Source organism: Jaculus jaculus, chromosome 10 (genome assembly GCF_020740685.1).
Source record: "Jaculus jaculus isolate mJacJac1 chromosome 10, mJacJac1.mat.Y.cur, whole genome shotgun sequence".
NCBI lineage: Eukaryota > Metazoa > Chordata > Mammalia > Rodentia > Dipodidae > Jaculus > Jaculus jaculus.
Window position 1 is genome coordinate 29,886,378 of NC_059111.1, and position 18,978 is coordinate 29,905,355.

Below are 18,978 nucleotides of genomic sequence, written 5' to 3' on the forward strand. Positions count from 1 at the left end.
AGTTCATTCCTCCACCCCACAAACAAATTTTAACAAGAACAGTATTTTACAAATGCCAAAGGCTTAGTAAATCTTATATATCAAAAATAAAATGTCAGGCTGGAGAGATGGCTTAGCGGTTAAGTGCTTGCCTGTGAAGCCTGAAGATCCCAGTTCGAGGCTCGATTCTCTAGGACCCACATTAGCCAGATACACAAGGGGGCGCACGCGTCTGGAGTTCGTTTGCAGTGGCTGGAGGCCGTGATGTGCCCATTCTCTCTCTTTCTCTCTCTCTGCCTCTTTCTCTCTGCCACTCTCAATTAAATAAATAAATAAAAATAAACAAAAAATTAAAAAAAAATAAAATGTCAACATCCAAGCCATTTTCTCCTGTCTTAGCATTTTCTTTGTTCATGATTGTTTGATCTTCAACAAAACACCCTCTCACTCTCTAAGTCTGCCCATTGCTGTTAAGATCTTTGCTTGCTTCTCTCTTAAACCACCTATGCTCCTCCAAACAGCAATCCCAGACTGTGAGCACTCCTCATTTCTCAGCCCCTCTGAAAGAGGCTGCTTCTAAACCTAGCTTTCTTCTAATTTTCTACATTTCCTTCTGCAGCTTCTGTCCTGGCCACCTTCCTTCTTTGTCCTGTTCTAAAAGCCCACCACTAACACTTTGTAGCCTCTTTCCCTTTTGTTTGAAATACAACTCCTAAGCCCAGCTTCCTTCCCCTCCAATCTAATGCTACTAAACCCGCCAGCACAATGCCACCTTCCCCCAAACTTTCAGTCACTCCAATCTCCTACTCGATACCAGATTCCTTCAATTAGGCACATTCCCATGCAACTCCTGTTTCCCTTTTCAGCCAGCTTCTCCCCACTGTTCCACTACCTATGTCTGGAACTATACATCACCAAACCAAACCATGTAGTTTATCCCACATACCCTTCCCTTGTCTGTCTCCATCCAAGCTTTCTACTACTCCTTCCTCTACTCACTAACCAGAGATTTATTAGGGACTCATTATAAATCAAGAATGACTGAGCAAAACCCAGCCACTGCCCAGGACAGGACAGAGCCCAAGACTATGCTTTTATTAAAAATTATAGCTGGACATGGTGGTGCACACCTTTAATCCCAGCACTTGGGAGGCAGGGGTAGGAGAATTGCTGTGAGTTTGAGACCATCCTGAGACTACATAGTGAATTCCAGGTCAGCCTAGGCTACAAGCAAGATCCTACCTCAAAAAAAAAATTACAGATGTCTGCATGTACACAAGTTCAGATATAAATTATTTGCAAAAGTATGTGTGTACTGTTGGGGAAGGAAGCCTTAAGCATGCTAAGCATGTTCTTGTTCTTCCACTGAATTATATGTCCAGCACTTTAAAATAAGATTGTCTAACTAAGATTACTTACCCAAGTATAAGAAACTGCCCTGGGGCTGGAAGACTAAGTTGTATTGAGTCTTTCAGAAGTATCAACAAGGATGTCCAGCTATCCACTAAATTGGGCACTGGAATTCTGCAAGATAGTTTGTACACATAAAAAGCCACGGTAAACTTTAATTGTCCTTATGTCTTCCTACAGTCCTTAGCACATCTGTCTACTCATTTGCTAAAATATTCTAAAATTTGTTGAGGATAGAACAAAATTCCTAAAATCTTTATTTTATTAATAAGAAACAAAACCTAAGCAGATCTAAAATATTCAATGTGATTTCTTAATCTCTCTCTCTCTCATATATACCAGAGTGTGTGTGTGTGTGTGTGTGTGTGTGTGTGTGTGCGCGTTTTTAAGTAGGGTCTCACTCTAGCCTCTGCTGTCCTAGAATTCACTATGTAATCTTACAGTGGCCTCAAACTCAAAATGACCCTCCTACCTCTGACTCCAAGTGACTTAATTTATATTTTTCTACAGAAATTTCCTATCACATGAACTCTTATTAGTAAATTACAATTGCAATAATTCTCAGCTTAGAAAATCTATCCTGAATGCCAGTCTTTCACCTGTGAAGAAATTAACATAATTTCTATTTCAGTCTATCCTGAATGCTAAATGCCTGTCTAAATTAGTATTTTATGTAATCTACTTTAAGTCATAATGCAAATACACTAAAAAACTCAGTGTGTGGGCTGGAGAGATGGCTTAGCGGCTAAGTGCTTGCTTGTGAAGCCTAAGGACCCCGGTTTGAGGCTCAGTTCCCCAGGTCCCACGTTAGCCAGATGCACAAGGGGGCGCATGAATCTGGAGTTCATTTGCAGAGGCTGGAAGCCCAGGCGTGCCCATTCTCTCTCCTTCTATCTGTCTTTCTCTCTGTGTCTGTCGCTCTCAAATAAATAAATAAATAAATTGTATTTATTTATAAATTAAAAAAAAAAACAACTCAGTGTGTTAATGTTGGTCATAAAACACAAACATGCTAAGTTTGCTGATGAAAATGGAAGTATTGATTTAGGAAAGAATAAGATTTGGAGTCTCAAGAATTCTATCAAAACTCAAACTTACTATCTCAGCTAAATACAAAACTAAACCCTGACAGAAGATATTTTCAAGGTATTCCTAGACATTCTTTCAAAAGCAATGAGATTAAACTGCTATTTAATAATATACCAAAATAATGGGCTGGAGAGACAGATGGCTTAGCAATTAAGGCACTTGCCTGCAAAGCCTAAGGACCCATGTAAGCCAGATGCACAAGGTGATGCATAAGTCTGAAATTTGTTTGCAGTGGCTAGGGACTTGGTGTGCCCATTCTCTCTTTCTCTCTCTCTGCCTCTTCCCCTCTCTCAAATAAATAAATAAATAAATTTTTAAAAATAATGAACTCATGAAGCTGGGCATGGTGGCTCACACCTTTAATCCCAGCACTTGGGAGGCAGAGGTAGGAGGGTCTCCATGAGTTCAAGGCCACCCTGAGACTCCATAGCGAATTCCAGATCAGCCTGGGTTAAAGTCAGATCCTACCTCGAAAAACCAAAAAATAAAAAAAATAATGAATTCAGTGGCAATATGCAAGATTTCAGGAGTAGATTCAGGTTTTTCTACTTGTATTTACATGACCATCCTACAACTTAAGTGTTTAAACCCAGGTATCTTCAGCCTTGAGACTTGCACAGCTATCTTCTTTAGGACAACCATGATTTCTATGAATAAATCCAGAAGCAATGTTCTTGTAGGGTTTGTTCTTATAATTTTAGGGGAAGCAACAACACCCCCACCAACAACCTATTAGCTACTTAGAAAGAAATCCAGTACTCATCCTTGTATACTCCCTAACCTTTATAGCTGATTGCATAAAGGTCCACATCCATGTCTTACCTTTGAATATAGGCATAGAAAAACTGAAGCATGCAGACTTCCAAAGAAAGATGTTTCTATAAACAAAAGAAATTTATTTTATAGTGAAGAAAAATGATGCCTTTGCTTTTTCACTGCTGCAACAACACTGTATCTTCTTACCAGTCTTTAATGGAAAAAAATCAAAAGAAACAAACTAAAATATTAGTTTGTCATTTTAAAATATAGCTTTTCTTGTCCATTTAGGAGGGAAAAATTCACAGTGCAAGGGCTATTTAAAAAGTTAAAAATAGATGGAAGAAATGCAAAAATTTTTGAACTTTCCTGTCACATATCACAAACTGATATCCCACCAGTCACTTTTAAATGAGCATTTATTCTATAATCATCAGAACTACTTTCATTTTAAGTAGTTTATGCCTGGTGCTGTCAATATTAGGTTGAGATTTTTGTATTACATGTGTATGTAAGTCTATTTTACTTCACGTATTGTATCTGTCATATCAATGTTAGTTAGTTCACACTCAGATTCATCATTAATAGCTCAAATGTCAGCAAATACAATGCTGAATGTAGTATATAATACAAATCATACGCCTGTACCTGAAAACTAGTAATAGGCAAAAAGATACTGATGATAACTGATATTTGCCCATTGTTCTGTTTTTGTCCATGCTATTCCCTCATCTGCTTCATATTACACAGAAAAGTCAAGTGTCTGATGCACTCAGTAAAGTAGCCACATCCGTTTTTTTCACACCTGCAGCTGTCATGTGCAGTACAATTTGTCTTTAAATATTAGACTAGGGAAGCTTTCACATGCAACTAAAAAACTATGGCAGGGCTGGAGAGATTGCTTAGTGGTTAATGAGGTTGCCTGCAAAGCCTGGGGACCCAGGTTTGATTCCCCAGTGTCCACCTAAACCAGATACACAAGGTGGTGCATGCTCCTGGAGTTTGTAGTGGATGGAGGCTCTGGTGCACCTGTTCTCTCTCTAATAAATAAGTAAAATATAGATATATAAAAAACTGATGGCTTAGTGGTTCAGGCACTTGTCTGCAAAGCCTAAGGACCCAGGTTCAATTCCCTAGTACCCACGTAAAGCCAGATGCACAATATGGTGCAGGTGTCCAGAGTTTTACAGTGGCTAGAGGCACTCCCATTCTGTCTCATAAATAAATAAATAGATAAATAAAAAAACTATGGCAAATGCTCCACAAGTGACCATATAGGTCACAGGCAGTCACTGAAATAGTTAACTAGGGACTGAGGCTGTACCTCAGTGTCACAGTGCTTGTTTGGTCTTCATGAGGCCTTGAGTTTGATCCTCAGCCACACACACACACACACACACACACACACACACACACATGAGGCCTTGAGTTTGATCCTCAGACACACACACACACACACACACACACACACACACACACACACACACACACAAACATACAAACAGAAAGTTAATGACTATTCACAAGGACCCTTTTTTTCCTTGGGCAATTCAACAATGACAAAAGAACTCAACATTTTCAGATAAAAATGAGAATACTCTTAAAGATATGAAATGGTTTTATCTGTTTGGCATAGTTCAAATTCTAATGTTTGTAACAGGTAATGTACCTAGAAAACGTGGCATCACAGTATTGCTTAGGCAGGAGCAGAAAGATTAAGGAAGTGCCCATGTTCTGGATTTGCCTGACTAGACTAAGTGCTGTGGACAGCCTGCATTCATTCTTCTCAGTCTTATAAAGCACAGTATTGCATATGTCAAGAAAGGCATGGTCTACATCTACACTATAGTCACAGCAAAACTTGAGTGGTTTACAGAATGGAGAATCATTCAGAAAAGAAGGAAGGAAGGATGCTGTGAAAAAAAAAAAGTAAGTGGATTTGGGTCTCTGGCTTCTGGATGCTGGAGTACAATCACCACCAAGCACCTGGCTCCACCAGGCCTGACTGCCTCCGAGGCACACATGGACAGACTAGCAGCAAACAGCACTTTTCTGGGTGCAGGGACTGAGACTAGCTAGTATTACAGATATTATTTTTTGCCAAAGTACGATGTGCTATCATCTCTGAGAACTACAGTACAGTCAAAACAAAGTTACTATACACACCCTTCTGACCTTCCAGCACCATTTCTGAAAATGAATCATAAACAGAAGCAAAGCAAAGTGCTCTTACCTTGTCCTTGGCTATGGCTGGAGGCTGCTTTAACACTTCCTTCACAGTCAGGATGACAGTCTCAGCCCGCATGACACTGATGGAGCGAACTAGCTCCACGAGGACAAGCTGCTCCTCACTGGCTGCAGGGATGACCTGGCAAACACACCACTGTATTTAGGGGGGTGTGCATATTTATGTATTTTAGAAGTTACGGCACTAGGAGGCCATTCTGTGGCCTCTTTTTCATTGAAGTCCCATGGCTACTTATGGTAGATTTTTTAAAATTGATACATGTATATCACTTCAAAACTTCCAAAAGCAAACAGGACAATATGATTCATAGGAAAAAATGGCAGTACTTGCCCTGTCCATTCCTACCCTAAACCAATGCCATTCTAGTTCCTATTATTTAAACAATCACATAGTACTATTAATTCTTTAAAAAAAATTTTTTTTGTTTCTTTATTTGAGAGCGACAGACAGAGAAAGAGAGAGAGAGAGAGAGAAAGGATGGGCATGCCAGGGCTTCCAGCCACTGCAAACGAACTCCAGACGCGTGCACCCCCTTGTGCATCTGGCTAACTTGGGTCCTGGGGAATCGAGACTTGAACCGGGGTCCTTAGGCTTCACAGGCAAGCGCTTAGCCACTAAGCCATCTCTCCAGCCCAGTACTATTAATTCTTCTTTCATGTTTTAAGATTTCTTTTAGACATTGAATACTGACATCTTACTTGAGAAGACAAAAGCTCTCATTATTTTCCCTCTCTCCTCTGAGCATAATTAGTATACTAATTTTATTCAAATCAGTATCCAGTGTTCATATGAATTTTTTATGGCTGTGCTCATATTGTGAAATCAATGCACTTCTTTTTTGTCAAATGTTTTATTTGTCTGAGAATAAACTACTGGTTTTGGTTAGCTTCACTTTCTATTAAAATATTGTTCCTGGGGCTCGAGAGATGGCTTAGTGAATAAGCACTTGCCTGTGAAGCCTAATGACCCTGGTTTGAGGCTCAATTCCCCAGGATCCACATAAACCAGATACACAAGGGGGCACACACATCTGGAGTTCATTTGCAGTGGCTGGAGGCCCTGGCATACCCAGTCTCTCTATCTGCCTCTTTCTCTCTCTGTTTGTTGCTCTCAAATAAATAAATAAAAATAAACAAAAAAATTAAAAAAAAAATTGTTCCTGGCTGGAGAGATGGCTCAGCAGTTAAGGCACCCGTCTACGAAGCCTAAGGACCCAGGTTTGATTCTCCAGGTCCCAGGTAAGCCAGATGCACATGGTGGCATGTGTGTCTGGAGTTCGTTTGCAGTGGCTAGAGGCCCTGGTGTGCCCATTCTCTCTGTGTGTCTATCTCTAATAAATAAATTACAAAAAAAATTGTTCCTGGACCGCTAGTTAAAATGGTGACATAGTAGCTATGTCAAAGCAGCCTGGGGGGTGGGAGGAAAGAAGCAGAGAAATACCCCAATACACTTTTCTACCAAAAAGTCAAGGTGTATAAAAAAATTATCAACCACAGTAGAGAAGCAGGAAAGACCAAGAGCTTCTAGAGACCACAAAAGCAGGCAGAATTAGCTCCCAGTATGGCACCACCCTGGACCACGTCTATGGGAAGAGCTATAGTTGCATTAGCCCCTGCCTGAGCCACAGGAGCAGAACCCAAGTGGAGAGACTCTCAAATCACACCGTTGTCTTCACAAAGTCAACCTGGAGGAGAAGACAGCAGGACCAGCTGATTGGCTCATGGGGAAGAGGAGCACGGGGATCAGCTACATAGCTCTGGTACAACTTCAGGCACACTTCACAGCCTCCCCAACCACAAGCACCAGCAACTACTTGAGACCTACGGAAGGGAGATCAGCCACACAGCACGCAACACCAGCACAGGTGATCAGAACAATGGACCCACCAACTAGCCAGCCTAGCCAAGCCCACAGTGCAGTAAAGAGGGACCAAAGCAGGCACAAAGCATAGGTGAGACTGGAAGCCATTCCAAAAGGTAGTAAGGACTAGTTATGCCTGGTTAATACCTGCCCCAAAGCCTGGCATATAGGCCTGCAATGGAAGTGTTAATCTCACCTTCCAAGTCAGGGCAGGTTATGTTTTAGATTAGACTGATGGTCAGCTCTGCTATTCCTAAATAAGCTGTATTTTGTTGCTACCAGATTTATAGTGCCTTTGTGTTCTTCTGTCATTCTTGGGGGCAGAGTTTCACTCAGCCCCAACCTGACCTGGAACCCTTTACTGACCAGAAATCTCAGTCTCCCAGTTGACAGGATTAAGGATGTGGGGCAACACACACCCTTAGGGACTTTTACTTTGTGAGATGATCTGTTTGTTTTAATCCTCACTCTTACATAAATACTCCATGCTGGTTTCAACTGAGTGTGTATATTGCTTACCTGAATTTCAAAACTTGCCTGTATTTTGCACCAACTAGCTTACTATTCTAGAATACTTGCATAGCAGGCAAAACACCCAAGGTCACTTCTGCTGTTACTCTGGGAGTAATATGATAGCCACATCTGGCACCTTAAGCTCCTATCCTGAAGATGTATAACATCAGATCCACATGTCTAAGAATACTGCAGATAATTAGAAAACCAAAGCATCAAATTAACCCAAGATGCAAAAAATCTCTACATTATAATACAAGAAACACAAAAAAATGAAGACAATATAATCCCATGAAAAATGACAAATCCATCAGAAATGACCTCCAGTGAGACTGAATTAGATGAAATGCCTAAGATTTCAAAAGAATGATTATAAATATGTTTAAAAAATCAAAGGAATCAAAGAAGAAAACAATTCATAAAGGAGAATTTCAGGTAAGATAACAGCATAGCAGCTACCCCAAAGCGGCAAATGGAGGGAAATAAACAGAAAAGCAACAAAATACACTCCCCTTCCAAAAAGTGAGGTGCCTAAGTTATTATCAGCCACAGAAGAAACTAAGATCTTCCAGAAAGGAAGAAGATGGCCATAATTCCACCAAGGTACCAGCGGCCCTGGTCCGCACGTCTGCCCACCTGGCCAGAGCAGAGCTGCAGGAGCAGAAACCAAGTGTATGGATTTTCCACTCACTCACATCAGACTCCTCACAAAGTCAAGAAACCCGAAGGAGACGACAGCAGGGACCGGCTGAGCAGGTCTGGTACAAGTCCAGGCATCTTGCCAGCCTTCACTCCCCCAAAAGTTAGTGCACTTTTGCATATACACACGGTGCTGGTTTGGATTAACTGTGTATATTGCTCAGTTGAATTTTGGAATTTGCCAGTAAACTGCTCCATGCAGTCTACTAGAATACTTGAATAGCAGGCACACTCAACACATAGGGTCACTCCTGCTGTTTCCTGGGAGTATAAGAGCTACACTTGGCACTTTAAACTCATACCCTGAAGATACATAAAGCCAGATTTACACGGCTAAGAACACTGCAGGTAATTAGAAAACTCAAGCATCAAAATAACTCAAGATGCAAAAATCTCTACATTATAATTCAAAAACACAAATAATCAGGACAGTACAATCCAACCAATAATTATAAATCCATCAGAAATAACCTCCAATGGGACTGTTTTAGATGAAATGCCTGACAAAGATTTTTTAAATATATATATACATACACACACACACATATATATACACATACATATATATATATATATATATATATATATATATATATATATATTTTTAAGAAATCAAAGGAATCAAAGAAGAAAACAAACTTCTGAAAGAGAACATAGGAAACCAACTTAACGAAATAAGGGGGACAAGACAAGACATGAGTGAGGAAGCAGAAATAATGAAAATAATACCAATCAGAAACACTAGAAATGAACAACAGAGTAAGTCATAGAGAAAACTCTCTACAAAGTCTCACCAGTAGAATGGATCCAGGAGAGGACAGAATGTCTAAAATAGAAGACCAGGTGACAAAACTAGTATAGTCCAACCAAGAGAAAGAAAAACTAATAGGAAGTCATGAATGGTGGGAATTTCAAGGCATTTGGGACACTATGAAGTGATCAATCATAAGAATTCAGGGCATAGTAGAAGGAGAGGAATTTCACTCCAAAGGCATAGCAGGTATTTTCAACAAAATATAGAAGAAAACTTCCCCCAAATAGGGAAGGTAATGCCAATGCAGATATAGGAAGCCTTCAGAATGCAAAACAGACAGAATCACAAAAGAACCTCTCACTGTCATATTATAACTAAACTACAAAACAAATCAAAGAAAATATATTGAAAGCAGTTAGGCAGAAATAGCAATCACTTAGAAAGGCAAGCCCATCAGGGTAACAGATTATTCAACACAAACTTCAACAGCCAAAAGGGCTTGGGATGATATATTCTAAGTCCTGAAAGATAACAATTGTCAACCAAGGTTGCTTTATCCTGCAAAGGTATCCATCCAAACAGACGGAGAAATAAGGACATTCCACAACAAAAACAGACTAAAGGAATATATGAAGACCAAACCAGCTCTACAGAAAATACTTGAAAGGATCCTCCATGCAGAAGAGAAAGAAAGGCACAAACATAAGGAAACAGAAAAAAATAAACCATACTCAAATACTAGTTAATACAAGACAGCAAAGGTAAAACTAGAAGAAGTACAAAAGAAGAATGGCAGGCTGGAGAAATGGCTTAGCGGTTCAGGTGCATGCCTGTGAAACCTAAGGACCCAGGTTCAATTTTCCAGGTCCCACACATATGCCAAATGCACATGTATCTGGAGTTTGTTTGCAGTGGCTAGAGGCCCTGGCATGCCCATTCTCACTCTCCCTCTCTCTGTCTCAAATAAATAAATAAAAATAAAATCTTTTATAAAAAGACAAGAATGGCAAGAATGATAACTCTTAATATCAATGACTTTAATGCCCCAACCAAAAGACACAGGTTTGCACACTGGGTTAAAAAGCAGAATCCTTCTATTTGTTGCCTTAAAGAAATGCACCTTTCCATAAAAGATAGACACTGTCTTAGGGTGAAAGGTTGAAAAATGGTATTTCAAGCAAACGGGCCTGGAAAACAAGCAGGTGTTGCTATACTAATATCTGACAGGGTAGACTTCAAACCAACATTAGTTAGGAAAGATAAAGAAGGTTACTTTATATTGATTAAGGAACACTCCAACAGGAGGACATTACAATCCTAAGCATATATGCACCTAACATGGTGGCTCCCAATTTCATCAAACATTATTAAGAATTAAGGTCACAGATAACACCAAATACAGTTGTAGTGGGTGACTTCAATACACCACTCTTATCAAATGACAGGTTATCCCAGCAATAAAAAAAAAAAAAACCAAAAAACAGAGAAGCAGCTGGATTAAATGATGTCACAGAATAAATGGACCTAACAGATATCTGAACATTTCACCCAAACACTGCAGAATACACATTCTTTTCAGCAGCTCATGGAACATTCTCTAAAATATACCACATATTAGGACATAAAGCAAACCTTAACAAACACAGGAAAATTAAACTAATTCCTTGCACTCTATCTGATCATAATGGGCTTAAACTACAAATCAACATCAAGAAAAGCTATAGAGCATACACAAATTAATGTAAATTAAGCAATACACTACTAAATGATGAATGGGTCAATGAAGAAATCAAGAAGGAAACCAAAAAATTCATAGAATCAAATGATAACTCTGAGAACACAACATACCAAAATCTTTGGGACACAATGAAGGCAATCCTAAGAAGAAAATTTACAGTTTAAGTGTCTATATTAAGAAATTAGAAAGGCCACAAGAAAATAACTTAATGATTCCTCTTATGCCCTTGGAAAAACAAGGCAAACCAAAACTCAGTAGATGGGATGAAATAATAAAGATTAGGGCAGAAATTATTGAAATGAAACAGTGGCACATGCATCTGGAGTTAGTCTGTTGTGGCTAGAAGCCCTGGCACACCCATTCACTGAGGTAGGATTGCTGTAAGTTTGGGGCCAGCCTGAAACTACATGATGAATTCCAGGCAAGCCTGGGCTACAGTGAGACCCTACTTTGAAAAAAAAAAAGGGGGGGGGATTTATAACTTAAGCCATTGTATAATGAAAAACTATCATCAAGAAGAAAAATCTTGCGACTAAGAAGATGAATGAGCAGTTAATGTTGCTTGCAATGCTTGTTGGTCTGGGTTCAATTTCCCAGGATCCACATAAAGCCAGATTAAAAGTGGCACATGTGTCTGGAATTTGTTTGCAGTGGCAAAAGGCCCTGTCAATCCCATACTCTGTCCAGTAAATATTTTTTTTAAAGTTATCCATATCCTTGCTTTGCACCTGTAGTGGTTTGATTCAGGTGTCCTCCACAAACTTAGGTGTTCTGAATGCTAGGTTCCCAAGTGATGGATATTTGGGAATTAATGCCTCTTGGAGGGAGTGTATTGTTGGGGGCGGTCTTATGGGTGTTATAGCCAGTTTCCCCTTGCCAGTGTTTGGCACACCTCCTGTTGCTATTGTCCACTTTATGTTGGCCAGGGGGTGATGTCCACCCTCTGCTCATGCCATCCTTTCCCCCTGCCATCATGGAGCTTCCCCTTGAGCCTGTAAGCCAAAATAAATCTCTTTTTCCCAGAAGCTGCTCTTGGTTGGGTGATTTCTACCAGCAATGGGAACCATACTGCAACAGCACCCTTGTCACTATTAAAGAAATACATCATAATTTCCATTTGAAATACAGGGATAGGAGGTTAATTTCATTAATTTCTTTTTCTGTCTAATACGTATTTTTTTTCCCAGTGTTAGGGTTGAATCCAGGGCCTTCTGAATGATAGGCAAGTACTCTCTAGCAATGAGCTATAGAGCTTGGCTTATAATACTATCTTTTATACTTGATACCAGATTTTAAGGAGAAATTTAGGCAACCAGTCATTATCAACACATGTGGACAAACTTCTGCTTTTCCAATCTCCACACACTTCATCCCTGCTGCAGTGCTTGGATATTTGAAAATCAATATATGTATGCATGTATGTGTGTGTATGTGTATATATATATACACATACATACATACATACATATATATGTATATATATATATGTATGTGTGTATGTACATATATATATGTGTGTATATATATATAAAATAAAATTAGCACATATGATCACATGAAATCAGTACCAAATAAATACCTTGTTTCGGCTAGTGGTTTTGCTCTGTTTTCTTTCATTCCACACAAATGCAATGGCAGCCATGAAATGCACACCATGGTTCATTGAAATGGGACCCAATAATTCCAGAATTTGTTGTCTCAAGTTCTAAAATAATTTAAACATATTGAAAGTGAAAAAAATTAAAACACTAATAACTAGACAAAACGTTTAGCTTAGTATCAGCACAAAATCCTTTGTTAGTGTTAGATGCTGTTTCTGGGTTCATGGCACATGTCTAAAAGCCTAGTATTCTGGAAGCCAAGGCAAGAGGTTCAGTAGTTCACAGCCAGCCTGGGCTTCACAGTGTGGTCCTATTTCAAAAAATATAGCTACAACCACCCTACTTCAATTCTGAAAAGAAAAAAACAAAACAAAACAAAACATAGAAAGTGACAGCTACCAGTCAGCTAAACACAATCTAACAAACACTGGGACTAGATATCAGGAAACCACAAGATATGAAATATGAAAATATGAAATTTTCATTTCACTTTTACAGTCTAAAAGTCTTCCAGCTCCTAAAGATTCAGTCATTAAAAAGAGTATAGGTAGCCAGGTGTGGTGGCACATCCCTTTAATACCAGCACTGAGGAAGCAGAGGTAGGAGAATCACCATGAGGCCACACTGAAACCACAGAGTGAATTCCTGGTCAGCCTGGAGTACAGTGAAACCCTACCTCGAAAAACCAAGAAAAAAAAAAAAAAAAAAAGAGTATAGGTATTTACAGGTAAACTTGTGTTTCATATTCAATTATAATTATATAAGTTATATAAAACATGACAATATAACAAAGCTATAAATTATGTTTTATATTCAGGTAAAATGAAACTTAAAAGTAGAGTTTAAACCAAGTCTCATTGCTTAGTTATAGCTCCAATTCAGTGTCTCTCAGATCTAAGCAATTAAGTCCAGGGTAAGATTAGGCTATTGACTGATGCCAATTTGACAACTGTACTTGTTTAATGACAACATTTACAAAATGTTTAAAATATAAAGTAGAAAATATAAAAAATACTACAAGAGAGTAAAAAAATTCAAGTACTAATCCATTTATCCTGTGACAATTACTCATAAACTATAAATAATTGTTGCCCAACTAGAAACATGATAATTATTCAATTAGGTAAGGTTCCCCTTTTTACTGAACTTTTGAGCACTTTTTAAAAATCCAATAAGTTTTCCAGAACCACAGTACTTAGTGGTTTAATCTTGCCCCCATGAGAGTGTGATTCACCCATCAGCTTATTTACCATTTAGGAAGTTTTCTTGCAAGTTGCTACAATAAACACTGCATAACTCTGATTACCTTAGAATTCATTTCTAAAGTAGATGCTATGTCAAAGACTATGAAATGTGTTCCTTCTTTTCTTTCGGTTTTTTCATTATGCAGCCCAGCCTGCCTGAAACATGTTTGGTAGGTCAGGATGGCCTCAAACTTGTGATCCTCCTGTATCAGCCTCCAGAGTGTTAGGATTACCAAACTGTGCCACTAAATGAGGCTTGGCTATGAAACTACATTCTCTGTACTTGGTGCTAAATTGCTTTTCAGGAGGGCAATGCATATTAAATGTTAGTACATACTGTCCTAAAAAAGGGAACATAGTTATAGCATGTATGAATAAACTTCTAAAATGTCACATGAAAAAGGATCTAGACACAAAAGACCAAACAGTATATTAACTTATTTCTATGTGACCAGAAAAATTAAACCCCTATAGAGAAAATATCTAAGTGCTCAACTGGAGTTGGGCACTAAGCAGTGAGTAACAGTGGGCACAAGGAATTATTTTGTAGTAAAAACAGCTGAATATTATAGATTGTGATAATTTCATAACTTTATATATTTACTGAGAAATACCACTAGTTTATATACCTTAACTGGATGAATTCTGTGATATGTGAACCACAAGTCAATAAAACTTAAAAATTTATACCAAATGTCACAAATATCACCTAAGATATTCATACATTCTGAATTGAATCTTGGAGGAGTCCTCAAGTTGACTGTACAGAGGAAGTATGAACCACCTAACCTTTGTGGCTCCGAGGTTGATAGTGGTCACAGAGGCAGATGCGGCAGCTGTCCTCTTTTCTGCAGCCTCAGCCTGGTGCAGGACACTCCAAAGCAGTGTCACTGAGGACATAATCATGTGCAGGATTGACAGGATTCCACTGCGGGCTTCAAACAAGTGTTTTTGGTCTACACTGACCAAAAGCTTTTGAGTAGAGAAAAACATAATTAGTTACTGAGGAGACTTATTGGACTCACTAGTTGTTTAAAAGCCTACAAATGTCTATGAAGTCTTACTTGATGATACTGTGTAGTTGGATCCAACAGACAGTAATGGATAATGGCCGTGATCCCTTCTAAAAGAGTAAGAATCATATCTGGTGGAATAACTGATGCCATCCACAGAGGCCTGAAATCAAATGCATTCATCTGAACACAAGTTCTGCGAACTCATAGTTCATATTTACCATTAGTAAATATCCAGCACACAACAGGTGCTCAGTAAATGGATGAATACATAATTAAGGGAACAGGATCCCAGTTTACTACTTCCTAATCTGTAACATGGGGGTTGTCTAACCTCACTAGAATTCTTTTGGAGTAAGGAATTCTATACAAAATAAACAAATGTAGCCAGTATACCTCTACCTACTACGGAATGACAAATCAATACCAAGCAACAGTGGCAATTTTATTACTTTACAGGCAGTTGTTGAGGTTTTTCTTAAGAAAAACTAAACAATCTGTCTAGGAAACATCTAACTTTTCAGATTTATTTTGAATGTGGCTAAGGCACACAGGTGGAGTTTACCACTAAACCAGAATTCAAAACAAACAAATTAGATGGGAAAAACTTGTACATTTAAATTAACTTGTGTTTAGGTAGCATACCAGACAAAGACATGCAAACCCTTTTTGAGCATCATATTACATTTGCCAATTCAGTCATAAGACCATCACAATTACTTTCAGTCCTTGGGAAAAAACAAAGGCTATCTCCTCTATGCTGAATTCACTGATTGATTTATTTTCTCAAGCTAAATTTTCTTCTTTATAAAAGTAGTGTACTACTTACAACTCTTTTATTTATTCATAGTTATTTTTTGGTAGTACTTGAGTGATCAAACTCAGGGTCTCATGTAGACTAAGCACTCACTCTTATTACTGAATCATCCCCCTGAGCTCTAGTCAAACTGTGCCTGACTTGTGGGACATTTAAGCAATGACAACAAAATTAACACTGCTCTTACCTACTATCAGATAATCCTGTTTCATATTTGTACTGCTGAATTAGATTATCTAAATTTCTGCACAGCTGTAGTGTTACAGAAACCACTACTCTCTGCAGAACTTTCCCCATGTAAGGCAGAGTCGAGGTGATCAAACAAATCCACTGTGGGTGCATCTTACAAGCACAGTGCTGATGCAATGCTCGTATTACTGCACAGAGGAACATGCCCTGACATGTGATTGGTTGAGCATGCAAGTACTGTAGAGAAGTCATAGGCTGATGGGGACTGATGTGTTCCACATCAGGCACAACAAAATCAAAACCTGTTTCACTGTCTTCAGGAATAGTCATCACGCGGTGTTCTAGAACAATCAGTTTCTGAAGCACCCTAAGCAGCTGCGACTGGAGTGTGCTGCCACTGTCAACTTCATCCTCAGAGAAGTTGATGAGACTGTCCTCTGAGAAACCTTCTTCCACAGCAACTATGTTCTTCCCCGTCATTTTCTCACTATGCCACTTCTGTGCACTAAATATAGATGATAGTAAGCAGTGAAGAATCACTTTCTGAACTTTGCACTTAGATAACATATCAGAGATAAAACTAGGAAAACCCTTCGCTGAGCTTTCTATCACTTTTGCTAGCTCAGTAAAGAGGAGAGTCAAAATTTCTATGCTCATCATCTGCATGTTCCGATTACCTATCAAGTCATGGGTGGTGACCTTAACATGGGCTGGGTAGTGGCTACGCATGTAATACAAACAAAGGGAAATAAGAATTTCAATGTACATAGAACTGCGGAAGTTATGATTTGAGTCCACTGGAATGTGACTATAAAAGTCTTTGCCCATGACAGAGATCCGGTGTCTGGCCAACAGATTCTGAAGCAGAGACAACTGGGGAGTGTATGCATTATTCACACTGGTGGTGGAAATGGCATTCACAAAAGCAAGAGGATTAGTTTTCAAGATGGCTTTGATGGCAGAGAAGGCGTACAGGGTCCTTGATGAATCATACAGCTGGAGGTACAGAAGCACGTGTTGATAGAGAGGATGAATGTTGAAATTGGGAGACTTCCGTGAACCTGGAGAACCCATGTCACTCTCAATTTCAGAAATCTCTCCTTCCCCGCAGCTATACCAGTTCTCTAAATCCAGGCCATCACTGAAGAATACACTGGTTTGCTTCAGTTTTTCATTTGAAGCTTTTTTCTTGTCCTCGTCCTTTTTTCTGGCAAGCTTTACTTTGGGTTTTGCTCCTGGTTGTTTACCTGACTCCTTAACTATAGTTTCTTTCTCTGAGACCTTTTCTGGTAACTTTTCTTTGAAACTAAACTGAATACTACTGTGGCTCCTCTGTCTAGATCTGGTTTCTGTAGACAACACAGAAGTGTCATGCAGAGTCTGTGCAGCTCCTGAAATACAAGGCGAGGAGCTGTTCCTGGAGATTCCATTTACCACACATTCACAGCTCTGTTCTGCAGGCACAGGCAGGAAGTGCGGACTTCCTTCTCTCGGCAGAGCACTGGGGCTTCGCTGGGCAGCCTCATCCTCGCTCTTATTTACCGCCTCTTTACCTAGATCCAAATCCCCACCCTTTGCAGGCAGAGTTTCAATTTCTAACTCAGACGTAACAGATGCAGATTCAGCCTCAAGGCCACTCACCACTTGACCTATGAGGTCAAACACCACCTGCTGCACATCAGCATCTGGAGAGCTCGCCTTTGGCATGTGGGGGTCCTCATGAGGATTCCCATTTTCAGGGTCAACCTCATAGATGAAGTTGTCTCCCACAGAGGACTGTGAACACCCAGAGTCAGAGCTCTGCAGTATTTCTATCTGCTGATCTGGAAGGTCAAAATCTGACACAACCATGGGGATAGTCTCGCTGCTAGTGCTGAGAAGGGACAGTCTGTCACTCAAGGGATTAACAGTGAGACTGAAGTTCTCTATTTCATCCATGGTAAGTGGCTTTTCACCATTTCCTTTTGATGCAATGACTTGAACTTGGCTTACTGGCGTATGACACAAAAATTAAGGAGAAAGAATACAAAAAGCATTAAAATAATTGAAATGCAGAAAGGTAAACGAACTTCAAAACTTGCAATCATTATTTTATCATATGCAAATTATATTTTACCATTATCATAGGCCTTTTAAGTTAGATAATGATGCAGATGACTACCAGAACTTGTGGCTTAATATAGTTAGAACATAAAAATTTGTCTCCCCCACCCCAAATAAGATATTTTTATTATTGTTTAAAATTTCTGTGTGATATACTTCCTTTTACTTATGCTACTTCTAAGACTTCAAATAGTATATGTTCAAATACATAAAGAACCTCCTTGATTTTAGTAAAAATTCAACAAATATTTACAAATTATTTAGTATGTGTAAGATCCTGTGGTGGTTTGATTCAGGTGTCCCCCATAAACTTAGGTGCTAGGTTCTCAGCTGATGGAGATTTGGGAATTAACGCCTCCTAAAGGCAGTTAATTGTTGGGGGTGGGCTTATGGGTATTATAGCCAGTTTCCCCTTGCCAGTGTTTGGCACATTCTCCTGTTGCTATTGTCCATCTGATGTTGCCCAGGAGTGACATCCACCCTCTGCTCATGCCATCATTTTCCCCTGCCATCATGGAGCTTCCCCTTGAGTCTGCAAGACAAAATAAACCTTTCCCCCCCACAAGTTGCTATTGGTCGGGTGGATTTCTGCCAGCAATGCAAACCTGACTGCAACAGATCTTAAACTGAGGGACAATGAATAAGATGAATAAGGAAGGAAGGGCAATGCACAATTGTTTTTCTTGAAGGTGTTTAAATTTAGTAGGGGACCACAAACATAACCACCTATGTCTGCATTTTGGGGAGAAGGCATACTATGTCAAAGGCAATCTTTCAGAAAAGGTGCACGTCTCAGTTCTGTATGCATAGTTCAACTAAATGCTACCAAATTTATGGTACCACAGGTTAAATCTGAGACTGACCTCAGGTAGAGAGGGACGTAACAGACAAAGAGCTATTGATAGGATGTACTGGCAATAAGCAGGCAATAAGTTCTTGGACCATTCAGAGTTAAGTAGTAGAGA

At 39.3% G+C, this 18,978-nt stretch overlaps 1 protein-coding gene across 6 annotated transcripts in view; it reads right to left on the minus strand.

Moving 5' to 3' along the window:
- Dop1a (DOP1 leucine zipper like protein A) overlaps positions 1-18,978 on the minus strand; it is a 95,188-nt gene that overhangs the window by 24,715 nt on the left and 51,495 nt on the right. For all 6 annotated transcript variants that reach the window (XM_045160775.1, XM_045160776.1, XM_045160777.1 and 3 more), the window contains 7 exons: positions 15,909-17,901; positions 14,956-15,067; positions 14,681-14,863; positions 12,626-12,751; positions 5,468-5,602; positions 3,301-3,356; positions 1,399-1,503 (listed from right to left, as the gene is read on the minus strand). In XM_045160775.1, coding sequence (XP_045016710.1) covers positions 1,399-1,503; positions 3,301-3,356; positions 5,468-5,602; positions 12,626-12,751; positions 14,681-14,863; positions 14,956-15,067; positions 15,909-17,901 — 2,710 coding nt within the window. The remainder of the gene's footprint in view (positions 1-1,398; positions 1,504-3,300; positions 3,357-5,467; positions 5,603-12,625; positions 12,752-14,680; positions 14,864-14,955; positions 15,068-15,908; positions 17,902-18,978) is intronic.